Genomic DNA, 24132 nt, shown 5'->3' with positions numbered 1-24132 from the left:
GTACTTGTTTATTTATATATTAAGTAATTCAGTTATTTAGTTATTTAGTTATTTAGTTATTTAGTTATTTATTCATTCATTCATCCATGCAAGCGATCATTCAATTATTCATTCATTCAATCATTTATTCATTCAATCACTCATTCAATTCAATGATTCATTCATTCATGCATTTATTCATTAAATGATTCATTCATTCATTCATTCATTCATGTATGCATTCATGTTGACAGTGTCTTCCACCAAACCACTGCTGTGCTACTTCACTAACTGGGCCCAGTACAGACCAGGTGTTGGCAGATACCTGCCTGCTGACATTGACCCTAACCTGTGCTCCCATCTGATCTACGCCTTCTCCATCGTCAACCAGAACAACCAGCTGGACACCTATGAGTGGAACGATGAGGTTCTCTACAAGGACTTCAATGGACTCAAGCAGAGGTGAGTCGTGTCCTTTTCTATGTATCTCTCTCTCTCTCTCTCTCTCTCTCTCTCTCTCTCTCTCTCTCTCTCTCTCTCTCTCTCTCTCTCTCTCTCTCTCTCTATATATATATATATATATATATATATATATATATATATATATATATATATCAGAGGTGGGGACTTGGACTCGAGACTCGAGACTCGACTTGACTTGAAGTCCCGATTTTGATGACTTTAGACTTGCTTGACCAAATCAAAAATAGACTTGGACTTGCTTGGGACTTGAATGCCAAAGACTTGAGACTTGACTTGACTTGAACGCTAAAGACTTGAGACTCGACTTGACTTGAGCCCTCTTGACTTGAAAATTCAAGTCTTTTCAAGTCACTTTCAAGTCACTTTCAAGTCACTTTCAAGTCACTTAAGCAAGCCAAAAATGTTTAAAAAGTGTGCATCAACTATAATGTTATTAGTCAGAAATCCCGGCTGTCAGTGACACCTAGTGTAGTGTTGCCAAAGCTGCTTATTTACCCTAACCTTTGGACAAAATTTGGTTTGTTTTTGGCTTGTTTTTGGAAGTCGGTTCGCTTGTTTCTCTCCCGATACTTGGCAACGCTGGCCCACATGTTGCACGTTACCAGGAAGACAAGACGAGAAAAGCAGTATGCAAGGCAAGACCTATACTTCACATTAACATTACTGCGTGCTAAGTGCAAACTATAACCAGTGGTGGAAAGTAACTAAGTACATTTATTCAAGTACTTTACTTAAGTACAATTTTTACTTATTTTTTACTTTACTGAAGTATTTGCAATTTTCAGTACTTTTACTTCTACATTATTTAGCAGACGCTTTTATCCAAAGCGACTTACAGTAAGTGCACTCAACATAGGTAGGGAACGAAACTACTAATCACCAGAAGTCTTAAGTGCATTTTCTGCAAAAACAAGCAACCAAGAGTATACCTACCTAACTACATATGAGAGGCAGATATTAGCCTACTTTTACTCCACTACAATTATTTGAAAACTTTAGGTACCAATTACTTTGTAGATTTTGGTTATTAATACAAAACATACATTGACCACTTCAGCGCTATATACATTTCCTCTTCTACCCCGGATTTGAACACGGTTTCCAGTGCAAGTGCTGAAATTTCACCATCGTGATAATAGAGCCTGCCTGCTTGATCAGAGGATACACTGAATTTGTGTCAGATCCTGTGTCTAGGTGAGACATGGCCTTTGACATTATCTAAATGTCTCAATAGAAGGGCAGGGAGACAAAATACAACCACCCTGATTGTATAAGTTATATTGTAGTAACATACTCTACCATACAGATTGTACAAAATTACATTATATTCATTAAAAAGGGCCCTTTTAAACCCTGTCCTCAAGGAGGAAATTAAAAGTACAGTATCTGCGTTCTGTTGGCCTGGAAGAACCCATGTTTTAAATCAAATGCAAATTGTGAAAAATGCTCATGATTTATGTAAATCTTTACATATCTTGAATTAACATTTTGACTTGTTTGGGACTCGAAACAAAAGGTTAGGACTTGTTTGGGACTCGAAACAAAAGGTTAGGACTTGTTTGGGACTTCAAACAAAAGGTTAGGACTTGTGTAGGACTCGAACCAAAATGCTAAGGACTTGTGTGGGACTCGAAACAAAAAGCTGTGGACTTGGACTTGACTTGGGACTTGGCTGTGTTGACTTGGACTTGACTCGGGACTTGAGAGCAAAGACTTGAGACTCGACTTGGACTTGCAACATAGGGACTTGGTCCCACCTCTGATATATATATATATATATATTTGAAAATAGCCGATATACAAGCTCACTTTATGTCTATGTATTTACATACAGTATAAATGAAACACTGTGGGTTTAAATCCAATTCAAGACCTGTTCTCCCTCTGAGCTTGTAGATCTGCTTTTTTTGTTCAAAGAATTTGGGAACATGTTTAATGTTTAAACATTTAACAACACAAATCTTGTATGGGGGTCCCTGGTGTAAAACATGTTCAGATTTGGGGAGGGGGTCCGTGGTCAAGCACATCGATCTGGGGGTCCTTGACATGAGAAAAAAGTTGGAGAACCACTGACATATATCACACATGATCACACAACAGGCGATTAGACAACGGATCTGTGCCCCCCTGGGGACCCCGGTCAACACATTATATGGGGTTTAAATGTGTAATAATGGCTTATAGTTAAGGTTAGGGCTATTAGTAGGTATACGTTATGTGTCATTCATTAAACATGTCCATGTCTACTTTGCAGCAACCCTGGGCTGAAAACTCTACTGGCTGTTGGCGGCTGGAACTTTGGATCTACACAGTGAGTTCACAAAAGCAGTGGTAAAATATCATACGTTTACTCCACTACATTTATTTGAAAACTTTAGTTACTAGTTTCTTTGTAGATTTTGATAATTATTACAAAACATGAATGATCCACTTCAGTCCTATATAGGCCTATACATTCCGGCCATTTGAAAATAGACGATCTACAAGCTCACAATGCTGGCAATAGGACGCATTGTGAGCTTGTAGATCTGCTATTTTCAAAAGAAACATTTTATACATTTGGAAACTGAAATTGGACATTCTGCATAATGAGCACTTTCTTGTAATTTCTTACAATTTGATACCAATACTTTTGTACTTTTACTCAAGTAAATGCTGAATTCCGGACAGAGTAACAGAGCATGTCTACATTGCAGTATAGATACTTTTACTTAAGTAAAGAATGTGAGTACTTTTTCCACCACTGGTAGTAATGAGGCTGGTGGACAAACACCATTTAGCTTGATTGATTGATGTACTTTATTTAGTAAGACATGAGAACAACAGTACATGGAAGTACAAATTCACAGTACGAGGTCTAATAAACTGGAAGACTCATAAAAGCACTGAGCTTGTTTCAAATGAGTTCCCCACGCACACAAATCATGGTGAAAAGCTGTCGATCAATAAAACCATAAACAGTTGAGATGTGGTGTTGTGTCGTGCAGATTCAGCAGAATGGTGTCATCGGCCGCCAGCCGGCAGACCTTCATCACATCAGCCATTGAGCTGTTGAGACAGCATGGCTTTGACGGACTGGACCTGGACTGGGAGTATCCAGGGGCGAGAGGGAGCCCCCCGGTGGACAAACACAGGTTCACACTGCTCTGCCAGGTCTGTTATATATCACTGTCTGGTTCCCAAACCTTTTAGTTTCCAGAAATTCGATGTTTTCCCGGAGACCCAAACCAGTGAAAATAGCCAATCTACAAGCTCACAACGCGTCGCTATGCGACGCGTTGTGAGCTTGTAGATCGGCTATTTTCACTACCTCTACTGTTTTGTTTTCTTGTATTTTTTTTTTTACATTTATAGATTTATTTATTCATGCAGTTATTTGGAGAAATGGTTCTTTCATCTTTTGAAATAATTGGGGGAAAATGTAACTACTTAAGCCCTATTTAATAGTGAAAATAGCCAATTTGCAAGGTCACAACGCATTGGAGTGTGACATGTGGTGAGCTTGTAAATCTGCTATTTTCAATATTTCCTAAGTTTTTTTTTGTTTTGTTTTGTTTGTTTTTTCATTCATGGATTTATTTCCTGAAAATGTTTTAGATTATTTTTGCTGATTTATTTTTTATTTTCTCGTCCGCGACACAACAATGCTACTCTATCTGTTGTTGGCACAACATCCTTGTTTAAACTATATTGAAGTGGTTCTCAAAGTCTGGACCAGGGACCCTCAGGTTTCCTGGAGAGAGTGCAAATGGAACCAAATGGGTCCATTTGGTTCCATTTGCACTCTCTCAGACTTATGGGGGTCCCTGCAGTATTAATTTTGACAGCACATTTTGATTTAGTTTTAGTCATATCAGTCATATTTTAGTCATCTGAAATGTTTTAGTCAACTAAATCTACAGTTTATTTAGTCGACTATTTTGGCGGGCCGTGATAGCGTTGTAAATGCCTTGATTTATACTTAGTTGCATGCCGAATATAGCCGATCTACAAGCTCGCAACGCACCACAGACGTGTAGTGAGCTTGTGGATCTGCTATTTTCGAGCCGCGACACCCGAGCACAACCAAACATAAAATGACTAGTCTTAGTTCTACTGGATCTCTTCTCCACTTGTCCCTCCCAAACTAGTCTAGTTTTTATTTGCTGACGAAATTGTCAGTATATTTAGTCATAATTTTAGTCATCATAACTTTTAACACTGGGTCCCAGAAATCAAAGAGTTTTGAGAACCACTGCACTATGACTATTATCATTACTAGACCATACCCGGTCGACGCATCCGTGGGGCGATATGCGCACATGATCTGGCAACCCGGGAGGCAGTTCGTCCCATAGCTCGCGGGGCCATCCCACAGCTGGGCAGCCCCGTAACCATGGCGACATTCTTTTACACTAAAACGCTAATAAGAAGCTGAGATTTGATGAAATTGAAAAACGGGCTTCACAGTTAAGTTCAGATGGTAATGGTCAATGGCTGTGTGCAAAATCAGAGCAATTGGTCCAGCCACTGAGGAGAACCGGGTAGCTTCACCTACTCACTCACTCACCATACAAACAGACAGACAGAGGTTACTAGAATTATAGTAGGATGGCTCATTATTGCATTGGTTCTCAAATTGGGGTCCAGGGGTCCTTGAGGGAGTTCCAGGGGGTCCCCAGCTAAATTATGGATACTTAAGAACCAAATGGACCCTTATGGGTCTGTAACTCTGAGAGTGTACAAATGGAACCAAATGGACCCTAACGGGTCCATTTGGTTCCAATTGTACACTCTCAGAGTTAAATTAACATAGATTTTACAATATAAATTGGGGTCCCAGAGATAGAAATGTCATTAAATGGGGGTCCGTAGCCTAATGCATGTCAAACTGGGAGTCCTTGAAATTAAAATGATTGAGAATCACTTCTAGAGAATTCTAGACACTTCTAGATCTTCTCTTATGGGGGTCCCTGTGGCATATCTTTTCAAAGGGAGGCATGCGTTAATCCGACAGACCTTTTCTCCGACTATGTGGCATCCGCGTGCGGTTAGGGTTAGGGTGCGGGTTTGGTTCGGGTTTACTGTTTAATGTCGAACCATCTGGTTTCCTAAAACCTTCTGTAGCCTGGAGCCATGAAGTTTCATGTGGGCTTCTGTGAGAAATACATGTGGAAGTAGAGTCGAAAATCTGCCTGCCTGAATGACCGAAGCTCCAAAACAGTACCTGCAAAAGTTTTACAATGTTTTGCACTGATCCATGTTTTGCACTGATCCATTTATGTGGTCAATTAATCATGACAGAGCCTATTTAAAAATAAACATTTAGAGAACCGGGAGGGGCGGGCAGTGCCACGCATGTATCCGAATAAGGCAACCTATTTTGGGCATGGCCGTCTCAAAAGTCCCGTTGCGTCACATTAGTGTGGAGGTCTGCTGATTGGCTGGAGGGGAACAACGATCATTGGCTGAAGGGATTGTCAGTCAACAGTATTACTCCCGCCCAACTCCAGCCCACAGCCAATATTGCAGAATGGGCGATCAGGCCAGACTCACTCCTGAAATCAAATGGAAATGAGATTTCCGGAGGGAGGGTTTACCAGGCTACTATTTAATAGTGAAAATAGCCAATTTGCAAGGTCACAACGCATTGGAGTGTGACATGTGGTGAGCTTGTAAATATGTTATTTTCAATATTTCCTAAGGTTTTTTTGTTTTGCTTGTTTTTTCATTTGTGGATTTATTTCCTGAAAATGTTTTAGATTGTTTTTGCTGATTTATCTTTTTATTTTTGACCGCGACACAACAATGCTACTCTATCTGTTGTTAGCACAACATCCTTAAACCACACTATTGAAGTGTTTCTCAAAGTCTGGTCCAGGGACCCTCATAGCGGTTTCACACTATGGTCCCGGGTGCGCACTCGAGACCACTTGGCAGGTTTCGTGCTAGTGTGAATGTTGCGCATCGTTCCCCGAAACGGATCGCCGTTCCGTTCCCGAAACCACCTCGGGAGGTAGTCTCGGGTGCGATTCTTGCGTCCTCGGTTACGGTACACTGCAATGTGAAAGCAAGCGTATCGTTTGACGGAAGTGGCCCGCTATTTGTAATAGGTGACGGTATATAAACTCGCCAAAAACAGTCAACAAAAACACGTCGCAGATCAATCCACAGGGGTTCAACCATGGCCGGATCCCGCGGGTTAATTTCATCATTAAATTATAAATGATGATGCGCTAAAACCCGCAATATTTATATATAAAACATTTTTATTTATTTATATAAAACATTACATACAGAAATAGAATGAGAGCGCGAGATAGAAAGAGAGGCCGTGTCATGGCCATATAATGACAGCAACAATATATATATATATATATATATATATATATATATATATATATATATATATATATATATATATATATATATAGTATATCTTGTGGATATCTTGTGGAGTTTCAGCTACTATGCATCCCAGAAATATATAGCTTATAAGGCTTTGTAATTTGAAATTTGTAAGTAAATATGGTAACTCATTTAGATGTAGGCCTACGTAGGTTTATGGTTTCCCAAGGACATGATGCAATTTCTCTTTCATAACAGATACATACATGTGCCAGATAATCCCCACACAAAGAGAGTAAAAAAAGAAAAGACGTTACTTTATTTAGTAAGACATGAGAAACAGTAGGCTACATGGAAGTACAATTCACAATACAAGGTTTCAGTCATTCAGTCCGACTTCACTGTATAGGCTAGTTGCCTTTTCATAAATGATATATTTTTGTACTTAAGCTGTCGTGAAAGTTTATAATATTTAGAGAAATGTAAAGTTTCAAATACAAAAGTAGTAGTAGTTGTGAAGGTTAGCAAACTGGACATTTAGACTGAATGTTTCCTGTATCCTCATCTTGCGCTAATGCACACAAGTGTTTCACCAGGTTTTATTTGTGTTGTTTCTCATAAGCGTGCATCCGTTGTCTGTCAACAACAGTCTGTGCCTTGACTTCTGTGCGCTCAGTGCGCTCCTGACTCTCTCCCCAGCGGCAACCCTATATTTATGCGCGACCAGCACAAACATTGTTGCATAGTTGATGACGTCTGTGTCCACTGGCGAAGCACTATGTGCATGCCGCCACCTGTAGGATCGGGGGTATATATGCAAGTGTATTCGGGCACGTTAGAGCCTTGGCCAGTGTGAATGCTGGCCAGCAAGCGCACTCGGGAACGGAGGACGGAACGCTTCGCTTCAAACGCACCCAATGTGAAACCGCTATCAGGTTTCCTGGAGAGAGTTCCAAATGGACCCTTACGTGGTGCGTAAACTCTGAGAGAGTGCAAATGGAACCAAATGGACCCATACGGGTCCATTTGGTTCCATTTGCACTCTCTCAGAGTTATGGCGGTCCCTGCAGTGTTAATTTTGACAGCACATTTTGATTTAGTTTTAGTCATATTAGTCATATTTTAGTCATCTGAAATGTTTTAGTTTGAGTCTAGTTTTAGTCGACTAAATATCATAAGATTTTAGTCAACTAAATCTACAGTTGATTTAGTCGACTATTTTGGCGGTCCGTGGTAGCGTTGTAATGCCTTAGTTTATACTTAGTTGCATGCCGAATATAGCCGATCTACAAGCTCACAACGCACCACAGACGTGTAGTGAGCTTGTGGATCTGCTATTTTCGAGCCGCGACACCCGAACACAACCAAACATAAAATGAAGAACCACTGCACTATTACTATATCATTATGACTCATTATTGCATTGGTTCTCAAATTGGGGTCCAGGGGTCCTTGAGGGAGTTCCAGGGGGTCCCCAGCTAAATGATGGACAATTGGAACCAAATGGACCCTAACGGGTCCATTTGGTTCCAAGTGTACACTCTCAGAGTTAAATTAACATTGATATTACAATATAGATATAGAAATGTCATTAAATGGGGGTCCGTAGCCTAATGCATGTCAAACCGGGGGTCCTTGAAATTAAAATGGTTGAGAATCACTTCTAGACACTTCTAGATCTTCTCTTATGGGGGTCCCTGAGGCATATCTTTTCAAGTGGGGGTCCGCGGGCTAATATGTGTCAATTTGGGGGTCTTTGACATGAAAAGGTTTTGAGAACCACTGCATTATTGTGTGTGTTGGATGTAGGAGTTACGCTCTGCCTTCGAGGAGGAAGAGAATCTGAACAGAAGGCCCAGACTGCTGCTCACAGCTGCAGTGGCTGCTGGGAAGGCAACCATTGACGCCGGTTATGAGGTCGCTCAGATCGCCAGGTGAGTTCAAAGCCTTTTCACTAACACTTACAATCAGTGGAGAAAAAAGTACCCACATTTGTTACTTCAGTAAAAGTATCAATACTGCAAAGTAAAAGTCCGGAATTCAACATTTACATGAGTAAAAGTACAAAAGTATTGGTATCAAAATGTACCAAAAGTAGAAAGTACTCATCATGCAGAATGTCCCGTTTCACAAGTTTTCAAATGTATAAAATGTATACACATCTTTTGAAAATAGCCGATCTACAAGCTCATTCTCACGCATTGTGAGCTTGTAGATCTGCTATTTTCAAATGACCGAAATGTATAGGGCTGATAGTTGTTAATGTATGTTTTGTAATAATAATCAAAATCCACAAAGTAATTAGTAACTAAAGTTTTCAAATAATTGTAGTGGAGTAAAAGTGCAATATTTGCCTCTGAGATGCAGTGGAGTAGAAGTAAAAGTAGCCTACTGAAAACTGGAAAACTGTGTGTGTTGTTGTATGTGTGTGTAACAGGTCCCTGGACTTTATTAATGTCATGACGTATGACTTCCACGGAGCATGGGAGAAAACCACCGGACACAACAGCCCTCTCACTTCTTCACAAGATACTAATAATGTGGTGAGTAGAAATATCACAACTCACACACACTTTATTAAGTATGTAGAACAACACACTGTTTTAACAGGCTCTAATACACAGCAGCCATATTGCAAGGAAAGTGGGCCTCTTCTTTATTTCCTTCACAGGTCTTACCAATGATACTAATTAAGGCTCTGTTCTGTTTAGTGTAGCACAGGGGTTCTCAAACCTTTTTTTTTAATTTCAAGGACCCCCATTGCTCTGTGAGTGTACAAATGGAACTAAATTGGTTAGTTTGGTTCCATTTGTACAGTCTCAGAGTTACACAACTGTAAGTGTCCATTTGGAACCCCCTCAATAGGCTCTATGCACAGCAGCCATATTATCACTTCCTTCACAGGTGTTACCAATGATACTAATGAAGGCTCTGTTCCATTTAGTGTAGCACAGTGGTTTCCACGACCCCCATAACTCTGATAGTGTACAAATGGAACCAAATGGACCCTTACGGGTCCATTTGGTTCCATTTGTACACTCTCAGAGTTACACACCTGTAAGGGGCCATTTGGAACTCTGTTTGACCAGAATGGAACAGAGCCTTCATTAGTATCATTGGTAACACCTGTGAATGTCTTCACAGTATGGCTGCTGTGAATAGAGCCTATGAACCATGAGGGTCCCTGGATCACACTTTGAGACCCACTGGTGTAGCAGAGTGTTTCCAGTGAGTCAGCACCCTGACTCTGTTTGACCAGAATGGAACAGAGCCTAATTAGCATAATTGGTATCACCTGTGAAGGAAGTAAGGAAGAGGCCCAATTTCTTTTCAATATGGCTGCTGCATAGAGCTCCCGGTAAAATAAAGGCTAAATAACATACATTTCCATCAAATATCAGAGGAAATCATCACATTTGTAGTTTTGGGGTCCCGAGATATTAAAAAAAAAAAAAAAAAGTATCAAATGGGGGTCCATGGTCTAATGCATGGCCTTCAACAAGGGGTCCGGGACCTCTAGGGGGTCCTCAGAGTTACTACAGGAGGGCGGCAGATCTTTGTGTGATAGGAACGTGTTTTCTTTTTCTTTTTAATTTACATTAAACGCTTGAACCCTAGCTTCCCTATTTTAGAGAAACATTAGGCCAAAATAGCCCCCAGCCACAGTACTGGGTTTGGTGATGTTCTATATATTGTATGAATAATCTTTGCTTGTGTTCGTTATGTGCTAAAAGAGTGACTTTGAGAGCTGTTTCACCGTACAATGTAAGTCAATGAGGAGCATATTTTTAGTTATCAATTTCTAATCAATGGATTCATTATTTCTTATTTATTGTCCACCTTTGACGTTACATCATGGCAAGGTAACTACACAACCCAAACCTCTACCAAAGTGGTCTTGCCCTTTAAACGGTTAAACGTCTGAAAATACACATTCAAAATGAACATGAACAATTAAGTCTATGAAGCTATCTATGAAACCAGTGAGGTTTCACAATTTTATACAATATGACGTGGGGGTCGCTGCTTCTCTCCCAAATCTCTCCCAAAGCTAAGGAGATCTTGGCCTAAAAAATGACCCCTGGTGTAATAATGCATATAAAACTGGGGGGTACCTTGACATTTTAAATGGTGAGAATCACTGATACAGTACTGTACACATGACAACTGATATGTGTGTTTGTTTACATTTTGCCACCAGGACTTTGCCATGAATTACTGGAGAGATCAAGGAGCTTCTGCTGAAAAACTACTGCTTGGCTTTGCTACATACGGACGCACGTTCCACACGTGGTCAGCAGGTGGCGCCGTGGGCTCGGCAGCCAGCGGCGCTGGCTCTGCTGGACGCTATACAGGAGAGGCTGGGTTCCTGTCTTACTATGAGGTGAGTGAATGTTGAACCTTAATATTGTTGCTGTTGGGTGGGAACCTTGTACAAAACTGTAACCTTTTAGGAAACAGGAAAAAATTAACCTGCGTCCCAATGGATCCAATGTAGTTATTATTTAGTCACAAGCTCTCGTAAACCCTTTCAATCCGGGAACGGATCTCTGTCATTTTAGATTTATTTAGCTATTCAAAAAATAGCAGATCTAAAGCTCATAGCGTGGCACCGAGTGCCGCGCTATGAGCTTGTAGATCTGCTATTTCTGAAAAATCGTGAAAATCTTTGAATATATATTTTCCAAAGTGAACATTTGTCAAATATTTTGTTCCAGGGACCCCAAGAAGCAAAGCTTTGAGTTACAAATGTTCGCTTTAAAAATATATATATTGATTTTCAAGATTTTTCAAAAAAATAGCCAAAGAAATCTAAAATGACAGAGACGTGTTCCCAGATTGAATGGGTTCATGCTTTTCGTTGGTTCGATATAAACCCACAGACGTGTAACCACTTTCACTTGTTTTAAAAGTAGCGGACATAGCAGATCTAAAAGCTCACAACGCGGTCACACGTTGTGGGCTTGTAGATCTGCTATGTTTGCTACTTTTGTGGTAGGATATTTTACAGGGGGGAAACAACAACTTGAAAACATGGAGATACAAGACAGGAACGATATGGGAACAATTTTGCTCTTTCAATGGCATCATATATGGTCAATATGTCAAGTCTTTTGAATTGGATTCAATATATATATACATATATTCATTCTTCCAACAGATTTGTAGCTTCCTCCAAGGGGCCGCTGTCCACTGGATCGATGAGCAAATGGTGCCTTATGCCACCAAAGGCAAAGAATGGCTGGGATTTGATAACAAACAGAGTTTTGCAAACAAGGTAATACACAGCAGCTTTACGATTTAATCTTAAATTAAAAAAAAATATCTCAATACCATTTGTAAGAGCCATTTGAGCCATGTATATGATTGCTTGTTATAATTGCTTGTTAATTGATGATGTCACTGCAGGGCTTGGTCAAGGCCAAGTTGCCCAGGTATTTAACAGGGCTGTAATCAGCAGCAGGTGTTGCCAGTGGCAGAGGCAAACAGTTTTCGACTGTGTCTCATGAGAGCTGTAGGTCTGTGTATGTTTGAGTTGTATTAAGTGTATTCATTTATTGTATGCTAGCGTGATTGGCACGAAGCTACTAAGAATAAATATAATTTGTTATGAACTTCAACGGACACTTGTGGACATCAGTTTATATGGAACACACGTCAGAACTCCCTCGGCAACCAGTATAGTGCCAGAAGTATAGGACTTATGACACTACACTTAACAGTAGCACCTAAGTATAGGATTTAGGCGTTTCACCATGGATGTGTTCATTCTCACCAAATTAATACCACACAAATAACTACTATGAGTAAATCTCAAATATTGTGACATTTTCATGAAGAAAATCATATTCATGAACTATTTCTGCATTTTGAGACATAGAAGTGGATTGCTTAACATATAAGTCCTTTCTTTCTGCCTATTGCTGTGTTTCCATCAGAGATTGAAGTTATAATTGGCAAAAAGTAAACATAAGCGAAGATGAATTAAATAACTAAAATGTATATACAATTAGTTGAAAGCTGTGATGATGATACCAGCTATATATTTGCTGTTACGCATCAAATTAAATGACTGAATTTGATCATAATTGCATAATTGAGTCAAAATTGATACGGTAAGAGTGGGCACCTGATAAGTCTGGGCACATTCATGTGATATTGCCATTTTTTTCTTTCCAAAATGTGAAAAAGTAATGAATAAAAGTATGCTTTTGAAATGGACTCAAATCATGTACAATATACAGGATTTCAACATGCACGGTACGTCATTATCGGACCTAAATGAACCCTTCAACTTCTTGTTTATGCCCATAATGACTGGATATACTGGTTTTGTAGAAATGTGTTTGAATTGTTGAAATAACATGTTCAAATCCTGTATACGCAACCTCATTTCAGACCAAAAGCAAACACTTAGTCACTATGTTCTTTACATTTTGGGGAATAAATTATAGTGGCAAAAAAATAATTGTGATTAACGATAGTTAGATAATAAAAACTAGAAAAAGTGCTCCTCGGAGCACAGGTCTCCGCCAGGTCAGGTAGGCTATTGTGGCCTCCTGGTGGCGCTATAATAGGCCAACGTGAAAAGGGTGCCATTTCTTCTTAGGCCTTGCACGACAATCGGACACTGACTGCATTCATGATTTGAGGCATTTTGTTAAAAACATGTGTTTCGCTAAATTAGACCTGTTGGTGGCGCTATAACAGGCCAATGTTAAAAGGGTGGAACACTCAACATAGTGTGAATGTGCGTGCAAAGTTTGAGCGCAATTGGACGGTGCGTTCATGATTTGCAGAATGTTGTTCAAAACAAGCCAATAATGCAAACTTTAGATGTCAATCTTAGCCAATCAGTATGGAATATGAAAAATCAAACACATCCGTCGTGATCACATGACTATAGAGATCATGTGTACTGATTTGCGTAAAATTTGGATACAATTGGAAGGAGTAGTATAAAAAAATGTGTTTTACACAAGTCGGCCTACTGGTGGCGCTATAAAAGGTAGATGTGAAAAATGCAGGGCAAAGGTTTTTCCTTGACCTATAGGGAGTGTGCATACAAAGTTTTACACAGATCGGTGCAATTATAGGTAAAAACACGAATCGGCCTGTTATAGCGCCACCATGTGGCTGATTTGAACATTTTCAAATGGTAGTTCTTCCTCGGCCTAATGGGAATGTGTGTGCAAAATTTCACGGAAATTGCATGCTGTGTTCATGATTTGAGGCATTTTGTTCAAAACGGTGCACTCCTGCAAACTTTGGAAGACATTTTTAGCCAATCAGGATGGAATATGAGAAATGTGAAAGACCCGTTTCGTTTAATGACTATAGAGATACTGTGTACCGATTTGTGGGATTTTTGGACAAAATCTGTAGGAGTACTGTCAAAAAATGTGTTTTGCACAAATCGGCCTCCTGGTGGCGCTATAACAGGCCCCTGTGAAAAATTTGGGGCAGAGGTTCTGCTCTGGTATCCAGGGACTGTGTGTGCACAGTTTGGCTGCGAGCAAGCCAACGGTGCCGGAGATTAGCTGTACACAGACAGATCGAATGACGGACGGACACACGGACACACGGACACACGGACGGACGGACAGGGGGTAAAACATACTCTCTCGCCATGCCTTTCGGCCTGGCGGAGACAATAATGCTTAAAACATTAACTTTAACCCCCAGCGTCCCTATTCTGGGGGAACGCAAAAAATAGCAGATCTACCAGCTCACAATTGTGCTGCAACGCAATGTGTTGTGAGCTTGTAGATCTGCTATATTGATTTGAATTGATTTGAATTGATTTGAATTGATTTGAATTGATTTGAATTGATTTGAATTGATTTGTGTGAAATACGAGCGTACCAAATGCTCTCCTTTCACGTCCGTTTTATCAAGTATAGAGGGTTTAACTTAAGTGGTACTGAATGTGCAGCTCAACAAAAGCTAATTCATCCTAGACCTAGTGTATGATGGAGGACAATCTCACGATGAATTAAAATGTCCACAGGTGAAGTACTTGAAGCAGAACGGTTTTGGAGGAGCCTTAGTGTGGACTATCGACCTGGATGACTTTACTGGAGAAATGTGTGGCCAGGGCAGATACCCCCTCATCAGCCACCTGCGCTCTCTACTGGATTCAGGTAAACAAAGACCACTGCATTCATACTGTCACTGTTGGGTAGAAATCTTCAGTGGTGGAACTATAATGGTACTACATCTTTTTAACTTAGGTAAAAGTATCAATATTGCAATGTAGAAATACTCTGTTACAAGTAGAGTCCAGAATTCAAAATGTACTTGAGTAAAAGTACATAAGTATTGGTATCAAAATGTACTTAAAGTACTGAAAGTAAAAGTACTCGTTATGCAGAAGGTCCCATTTCACGAGATTTCAAATGTATAGAATGTATAAAAAATCCTTTGAAAATAGCAGATCTACAAGCTCACTATTTTCATATTGGCAAAGTTTATATAGGGCTGAAGTGGTTTTGTTATAATAATCTAAATCTACAAAGTAACTAGTAACTAAAGTTTTCAAATAATTGTAGTGGAGTAAAAGTAAAATATTGTGAATGTGGGTTGTTTTCTGCAACAAGCAACAGAGAGCAGAAAAAAAGCCCTTTTTCCAAATCCATTACCATTAACCCATTAAAGGTAGGGTAAGTGATTTGCTTTGGTTAAAATAAGTGTTCAATAGCTCTATATTCTGATAGTACTCATTGCTATAGAGTGTTTTTTCAGTAAAAGGAGTCTCCTTGTCTCTCCAGCTCTTTATAAAACAGAAAATGCATTTTCGTTTCAGATTCAGTTTCATTTCCAATTTTATCCAATCAGGATCGAGAACTCAATCAGAATATAGATTAAACAAGTGAAACTGGAAGTGATGACACTAAGAAATGAGCAGACAAAATTGGAACTGGAACACTATACAAATTAAGCTTAAAAATACTTTCTCCTGATTGGCTGAGATTTTGACACCTACCGAAAAATTTATTTTCTGTTTATTAAAGAGCTGGAGAGACAGGGACACATCTGTTACTGAAAAAACACTCTATAGCAATGATTACTATCAGAATATAGTCTTTTAACCTTTTAACAAAATACTTTTTGTTTTAACCAAAAAATATCACTTACCCTACCTTTAAGACCTGAAGCCGATTCTACATGTCTCCTAAATCTCAACAGTATTCTGAAAAACGTATGTTTCTATATCAGTGGTGCTCAATCTTTTTCATGTCAAGGACCCCCAAAATTATATGTATTTGGCCGCAGACCCCCATCAAAATATGTTGTTCCAGGGACCCCCAGAAGCAAACATTTTAGTTAAAAATGTTCGCTTTAAAAATATATATATTCAAAGATTTGCACACATTTTTACGATTTTTCAAAAATAGCAGATCTACAAGCTCGTAGCGCGGCACTCGGTGCCGCGCTAAATATTGTACTTTTACTCCACTACAATTATTTGAAAACTTTAGTTACTATAGTTACTTTGCGGATATATCCTATAATACATTGCAAAACCCAAAACCCATAAATTCCCCCTGTCACTGTGTCGGAATAAACACAAAAACAACATATCAATGTCACTAACAACACAAGCCACAACGCGCACAATTACTCCGCGCAGTCTGTAGGCCACTTCTCACTGCTCAGCACACATCTGCCCCCTCGAAGCATAATTAATTGCGGCCAACACAAACTCACAACATTACGGTCGGCCATGTTGTTCCTTAGCGTCATCGCTGACCACCGCCCAGCGAGACCCAAAGACCGCGAGGCGGACCAAATTTCGTGTACACCATTGTGTTACCTTTTATTTCCTCCGAGGTGGAAACTGGAAAGACTGGTGACGCGAGGTTAGTTCCCTTTAGCTGTCAGCACAGTTGCCAGGTTGCGCGAGCCAAATAAGCAATAGGGTCTGTGAATTTTCCTCCATTTGCCTCCATGGAGGCTTGCTCAAAGTCGATTACAAGTCGCTTACAATAACAGGACATGGCAAAACTGCCCTCTAACAGACAGTGAGCCCCGCTCAACTCTGTCTCTGATTGGCTTAACCTGAAAATTTACCCCGCGTTAACCAATCATCGTTCTCTCCACCACTTTCACTTATTCATCATGTTAGACTGAGAGGAACCACTCTATTCAGCCTGCTGCCTGCTGCACGCTGTCTGCCTGTTGAATGACAGGCAGAGAGAGGACGGCTGCTTCGCAGAAAACACTTCATTTGGATCACATAACGTAACACAAGTAATGTACCAATATCAATCACAGTAACTCTAACTGAATGGGAAAAGGTAACGCGTTACGTTATTAGTTAACGCAAATAGTAGTTGCGTTATGTAGTCCCAACCAGGGTTGAGCTGTAGGGGGTGCTAAGGGGGGGGCGCCGCAACCTTAGTTCTGACACTGTGGGGGCTGGGGGGGCTCGCGCGTGCTCCACATGCACTCACCGTCAGCGGCGGTCGTTAACACCTTAAAGTTTAAACAATAGCCTGTCAAGGTTCGCGCCGTCAATAGCCTCTACAAGGCTGCTTCGCATAACATTAGGCTATACTGGAGAAAAGCCACGGACTTGAATTGAATGCGTACATTCCTCTCACAATGACAGACAACAGTCTCTACACTGCAGAGTGTGAAGGGGATCGCTTAGCAGAGGACCCAGTTCTCTGAGACAAGACAAAGACAAGTTGTCTGATTATTTTAACTACTTATGTGTGGGTGAGTCTATGTAAAGGGCTTTTATATAAAACTTAAAGGAAAATAAAATAATTGATTAATTGAAACAAAAACAAAAACAACAAATTAACAATGCACCAAAATACTAAGAAACATAAATACATTAATAATCACATGTTGAATACCTACAGTATTTCAACTAGCACTGAGCTGAGTGGCTATGTGCACATGCCTGCGCGCGCACGTGACATCATAAAATAGAGCACCCTTAGTTCAAAAACCCACAGCTCACCACTGGTCCCAACACTGGTGGGGGGGATTGAAAGACAGAACAGTACACTAGATGCGCTCCAAAGATGTCACAATATTACACATTACAATACTATGTATTATTATGTATATTATATCTTATGCTATAATAAATATTGTATTAATGATGTTATATAGTATATTATTATATATTATTACATATAACATGTTAAAAAGCTGTTCGCCGGATTGACAGACAGAGCCAGAAACACGGAGCGGACTCCCCACTACCAGGGGTGCTGCAGCAATATCTTATGCTATGATAAATATTGTATTAATGATGTTATATATTATATAACATCAAACATAATAATACATTATTATATCATAATGTCATACGCTGTATTACAGTACATAACACATATTTAGCACATACATTATATCTATAATATACATATACATAGTATTATGACATATGCATACATACATATTTAAATATATTTTTTAAATAAATATAATATACACATCAGCCATAAATGACACAGTCTTTACAACGGCTCTTTCAAAGGGGTTCGCGATGTTTTCTTTTGTATCCAACGATTTTGTTGGCTAGGGAGCTAGCGGGAAGGGCGCGACCTATAGTTATAGTACATAATAACACATACTTACAGTCACATATAAATTATATCTACAATACAAACACACATACTATTATGACATATCAATACATACATATTTATATCTATTTCTACGTATCTATAATATACACCTGACCTGAGCCATAAATGAGCCAGTATTCACAACGCCTCTTTGAAAGGAACAGAACCCCACGATCCGCCTCCCTTCAAAGACACATAAATCCCATCTCTACTGCCCACTCTGTGCTGCAGCGACACGGACACAGAGAGAGGGACACGGAGGGACGAACAAACACAAAGCCCCGCGCAGCGGATGGGTTCGAGGGGCGCGAAGCGCCCCGAGAATCTAGTATTATTACATTATAAAACATGCATTAACCACTTCAGCCCTATTTTATACATAGGCCATTTGAAAATAGCCGATCTACAAGCTCACAGCGCTGTGAGTTTGTAGATCGGCTATTTTCAAACATTTTAGTACTTTTACTTTTGGTACTTTAAGTACATTTTGATGCCAATACTTTTGTATTAGTAGTCATTTTTAATTCTGGACTTTTACTTGTAACAGAGTATTTCTATATTGCAGTATTGGTACTTTTACGTAAAGAATTTGAGTACTTTTTCCACCACTGCGTGATACTATCCTTGATCGCAATTACGTTTTTGCCACAATAATCATGACATGTCATTTTCATATCCATCCCATCCCTATGTGTCAGATTCCTCTGCGCCTCCGACGACCATCGTTCCTCCGGCAATCAGAACAACGATCCCTAAACCGGCTGCCATCACCACCACTGATGGCACCACTACCCCCACTACCACCCCCACCACCACCACTGTGTCACCTGGCCTTGGCTTCTGCAGAGGAAGGGCTAATGGCCTCTACGCGAACGCCAAAGACTCCAACTCCTACCACAACTGCTACAACGGACTCACCTACCTCCACGCATGCGGCGCTGGCCTGGTGTACAGAGACAGCTGCAAATGCTGCGACTGGCCGCGCACCGGCTTCTGCGTAGGGAGACCCAATGGCCTCTATAGGAACGCAGACGACAACAACTCCTACTACAACTGCTACAATGGAATCACCCACCTGCAGAAATGCCACGCTTACCTCGTTTTTAATGAAAGTTGCAATTGCTGTGACTGGCCTTAATGGAATGTGTTGTACACGATGATACAGCAGTGGTTCTAAACCTGTGGGCCGGCGGCCACTTGTGGGCCGTGAGTGGACGCCCATAATGTAACATTAATGTAAAACAATATAATAAAAAAGGAAAAGAAGAGTAAAAAAAAGTTATTGTGTATTTTCTTTCAAACCTGGAAAAATGAGTTTTCATTGTGATAAATAACAACTTAAAGTATATTCATATCATTGAAATAAAATTGCACTGAAAATGCAAGCGGGCCACCCATGTGACCACTTACAGATGGGTGGGCCGCAAATGCCTTTGTGATTTTCAAGTGGGCCCTGATGCAGACACGGTTGAGAACCACTGACTTATAGTACATCATTGCTGTCAGGCTGAAACAATCTTTTCATAAATTAATTATTAACATAATGAAATAAATGTAAACATTAAGGTCTGCTCATTCATTATAACCAGTGTTCATTTTGACAGAAAATGTTGATTACTTTAAGTCATAGCCTTTGAAATAACATTCCATGTAGTTTTAGTCACATTTTAGTCATCTGAAACGTTTTACTTTTAGTTTAGTTTTAGTTGACTAAATATTATATGATTTCTGTCGACTACAGTTGACGCCTTGATGGTGTCGAAATGCCTGATTTATATACTGCCTGAAACACGTTGTGAGCTTGTAGATCGGCTATTGTGACACCCACACGCAGCCACGCATTAAATGGCTTGTCTTAGTTCTAGTTTTCATTTGTTGACAAAATTGTCAGAAAACGTTTTAGTCATCATAGGTTTGTTTTTCTTTAGTTTTTCTTTGTCAGTCAAAAAAGGTTGTAGACGAACATTTTTCGTCATAGTTTTAGTCGACACAATGACCACTGAATAGAACAGACGTATCCAAATGCTGTCCAGGGGGCCAATCGTGGCCCAATAATCTTCCTAAAATGTATTATTTATGGACCAAGTTTCTGAGTGTTTTGAAATGAACCTGGGCAGATTTTTCAGTAGACTTTGTAATTATTCCTAACCTAATTCCTAATTTGTATTAATTTGAATACATTTTTATTTCATTTTACTTCAATGTCACACATTTGGCTACACTGCTGTTTGATCTGTACGTTTACATAAGAAAATAATAAATACGTTATCAGCCACTGGAGTAGTGTGGTGGTTTACCTGCTGAAAAATATTGTCCTCTCGCTGTTTTTTTGGTGTGTCTTGGTAGGAGACGTTTTTTGGGGAAAACAGTGCCCTCACAAAACATGGCTCAACTGTAATATTGAATGGCAGGTGTTTTGCTTTATTGAAACAAGGAGCTTTAAGAAACACTGACTAAATAAAATAATAATAATGCAATAAATAAATAAATAAAGTCTTCATACAGTTGACTAGGAACAATAAGCATCATTAGGCTTGTTTCTGCACATATTTTTTACGCATGCGCACATACACGCTTTTCCACGTTCAGAGTCTGATTCATCAATGTTTTTGGTCTGTGAATTTTGACGGATGTCCCGTCAAACTCACGTCTGCTCGGACATGGGACCAAAGCTATGTCATTAGAATGCCTTATTCTTCATGCAAAATCAATTACAATAGTGCCCTCAAATAAAATATTTATGTGCCCAACGTTTGTCAACACACAAAGAAAAAGGTGTCAAACGATCTATTGCTTGGATGCATATTATAGACCTGATGCAAATTCAACAAATGTTTTAATTTTTTCAGTTGACGCATTTCGAGCGGAATTATTAGATCCCTCGGCGTGTTTGCCGTTAGTGCAAGTGTGGCCACAGTTTGGACATTCATGCCAACTCCAGTGTTGCACTATTAATTTATAATATTGACCACATCACATGAACGCAGTCTTACCATCTGATAGGGATACAGTATAGATGAAATCTAGCTGTTTTCATCACTCCATTTCCAAATCCGACAGTGGAGGATATGTATGTTCGTCCAAAGGACAGATTCCCCTCAGTAATCAATAAGGGCCAGTGCTGAGATTGGGTATTTGGGCTGTATTAGAATGTGACGTCCTAACTCTTCTGATGTAGAAGAAAGTCCCGCCCGCCCAATAGGGGACGCGTCCCACCCACTGCAAATCCACCGTGCACTACCATATATAGCGCGGGCTACGGGGACGGTCTTGAAAGTGAGTGACAGGTGCGTCACTGCGTTTTTTAGAATCCGCTGGCTGCAAAAAACTGTGGCCGCGCACAACCTGCGTTTAACAGCAGCCAACCATGTTTTGGTGGGAGCGCGCCCTAAAGCTCTAATTTAAAAAAAAATCCAATACTGGCGGATTCCAGCATCATCTTTTTACCTCGCTAAAGGTGAGTGAGTGCTCAGCAGAAAGGGCTTATATAATATTGTTTCCAACACACACACACACACACACACACACACACACACGTGTGTGTGTGTGTGTGTGTGTGTGTGTGTGTGTGTGTGTGTGTGTGTGTGTGTGTGTGTGTGTGTGTGTGTGTGTGAATGGGTGAATGTAATGCACAATCTATGTAAAGCGCTTTGGATAAAAGCGCTATATAAATGCACCATTTACCATTTATCAGTGAAACTAGGGCTCAAGCAAACACACATTATAGGCTCTATGCACAGCAGCCATATTTTAAAGAAATTGGGCCTCTCCCTTACTTCCTTCACAGTTCTTATCAATTATGCTAATTATGGATCCGTTCCATTTAGTTTAGCACAGTGGTTCTCAATCTTTTTTTCATTTCAAGGACACCCATAGCCAAAGGGTCCATGTGGTTCCATTTGTCAGAGTTACACACCCATAAGGGGCCATTTGGAACCCCCTCAAGGAACCATGAGACTATTTACATTTTGCATATGCCTTTTCCAATTATTGTCTCCGCCAGGCTGAAATGCATGGCGAGAGAGTATGTTTTGCACCCCGTCCGTGTGTCCGTGTGTGTGTGTCCGTGTGTGTGTGTCCGTGTGTCCATCTGTCTGTGAGCAGCTAATCTCCGGCACCGTTGGCCCGGTCGCTGCGAAACTGTGCACACACACTCCCTGGATGCCAATTCAGAACCTCTGGCCCAAGTTTTTCACATGGGCCTGTTATAGCGCCACCAGGAGGCCGATTTGTGCAAAACCCATTTTTTATATTACTCCTACAGATTTTATCCAAACATAACGCAAATCTGTACACAGTATCTCTATAGTCATGTGATCAACACAGATCTGTCTGATTTTCCATATTCCATCTTGATTGGCTAAAGTGGCCTTCCAAAGTTTGCAGGATTGGCCCGATTTGAACAAAATGCCTCAAATCATGAACGCAGCTTGCGATTTCCGTGAAATTTCACACGCACACATTCCCACTAGGCAGAGAAAGAAATGGCACTTGAACATTTTCACATCAGCCACATGGTGGCGCTATAACAGGCCGATTTGCGTTTCTAACTATAACTGCACCGATCTGCGTGAAACTTTGCACGCACACTCCCTACGGGCCAAGGAAAAACATCTGCCCTGCATTTTTCACATTTGCTTTTTACAGTGCCACCAGGAGGCCAACTTTTGTAAAAACACATTTTTGGAAATTAGTCCTACAGATTGTACCCAAACATCACGCAAATCAGTACACAGTATCTCTATAGTCATGTGATCAACACGGATCGGTCCGATTTTCCATATTCCATCCTGATTGGCTAAGGTTGCACGCACATTCACACTACGTTTAAGAACAAATGCTACCCTTTTAACATTGTCCTATTATAGCGCCACCAGGAGGCCGATTTTTCTTTTTTATATTACTCCTTCAAATTTTGTCCAAACATCATGCAAATCAGTACACATTATCTGTACTAGACCATACCCGGTCGACGCATCCGTGGGGGGATATGCGCACATGATCTGGCAACCCGGGAGGCGACATTGTTTGACACATAAACGCTAATAAGAAGCTGAGATTTGATGAAATTGAAAAACGGGCTTCACAGTTAAGTTCAGATGGGTAATGGTCAATGGCTGTGTGCAAAATCAGAGCAAATGCTCCAGCCACTGAGGAGAACCGGGTAGCTTCACTCACTCACTCACCACTACAGACAGAGGTTACTAGAATTATAGGAGGATAGTCAAGTGATCAAGATGGTTCTGTCCGATTTTTTATATTCCAGCCTGATTGGCAAATTCTGAACATTGCTGGCCCACAATAACCTACCTGACCTGGCGGAGACCTGTGCTCCGAGGAACACTTTTTCTAGTTATGATTCTTTTTTTTGTTATTGTGTGTTGACACACCATCATGGGGGCTTTGTGAGAGAATGGGAAGCATGTGTTGTGTGTCAAGCGTCAACGTTTTCTGGCTTCTTTGATTTCTAAAGAGGGTCAGTTGGAAATCAGTGTTTGAGGAACTGTCAACATTGCAGCACACTGATCTGTGCTTCCTGTAACTTGTCCTCCATAATGTTCCTCTTTGCTTGGTCACTGGTGATGAGCACATAGCCTTTATTACAGAGACATACTGTAGTTGGAAACAAAGGAGAATATGGTACTGTGCACATTCAACCCAAATGGATTCAGTTGCTGGGTTAAGAAAAAAACTACAACATTAAGAAATACCTACACACAAAATAATAAGCTTGCAATATATTTGATCAATC

The 24132-nt window shown here is 40.2% G+C and overlaps 1 protein-coding gene across 1 annotated transcript; it reads left to right on the top strand.

The window, feature by feature from the left end:
- Nucleotides 1–223: 223 nt before the first annotated feature.
- On the top strand, nucleotides 224–19518 carry LOC311053287 (chitotriosidase-1-like; the record flags this gene model as incomplete). Its single annotated transcript, XM_084068746.1, has 8 exons — nucleotides 224–441; nucleotides 2717–2773; nucleotides 3450–3615; nucleotides 8599–8723; nucleotides 9227–9332; nucleotides 10991–11173; nucleotides 14801–14933; nucleotides 19079–19518. 8 exons carry the CDS (start codon nucleotides 224–226, stop codon nucleotides 19516–19518), a joined length of 1428 nt encoding a protein of 475 aa, XP_083924872.1.
- Nucleotides 19519–24132: the final 4614 nt, after the last annotated feature.

The sequence above is a fragment of the Gymnoscopelus microlampas genome (genome assembly GCF_963454915.1).
Source record: "Gymnoscopelus microlampas genome assembly, chromosome: 10".
Taxonomy (NCBI): domain Eukaryota; kingdom Metazoa; phylum Chordata; class Actinopteri; order Myctophiformes; family Myctophidae; genus Gymnoscopelus; species Gymnoscopelus microlampas.
The sequence above is the reverse complement of the archived record's forward strand: the minus strand, read 5'-3'. Positions and strand labels throughout refer to the sequence as shown.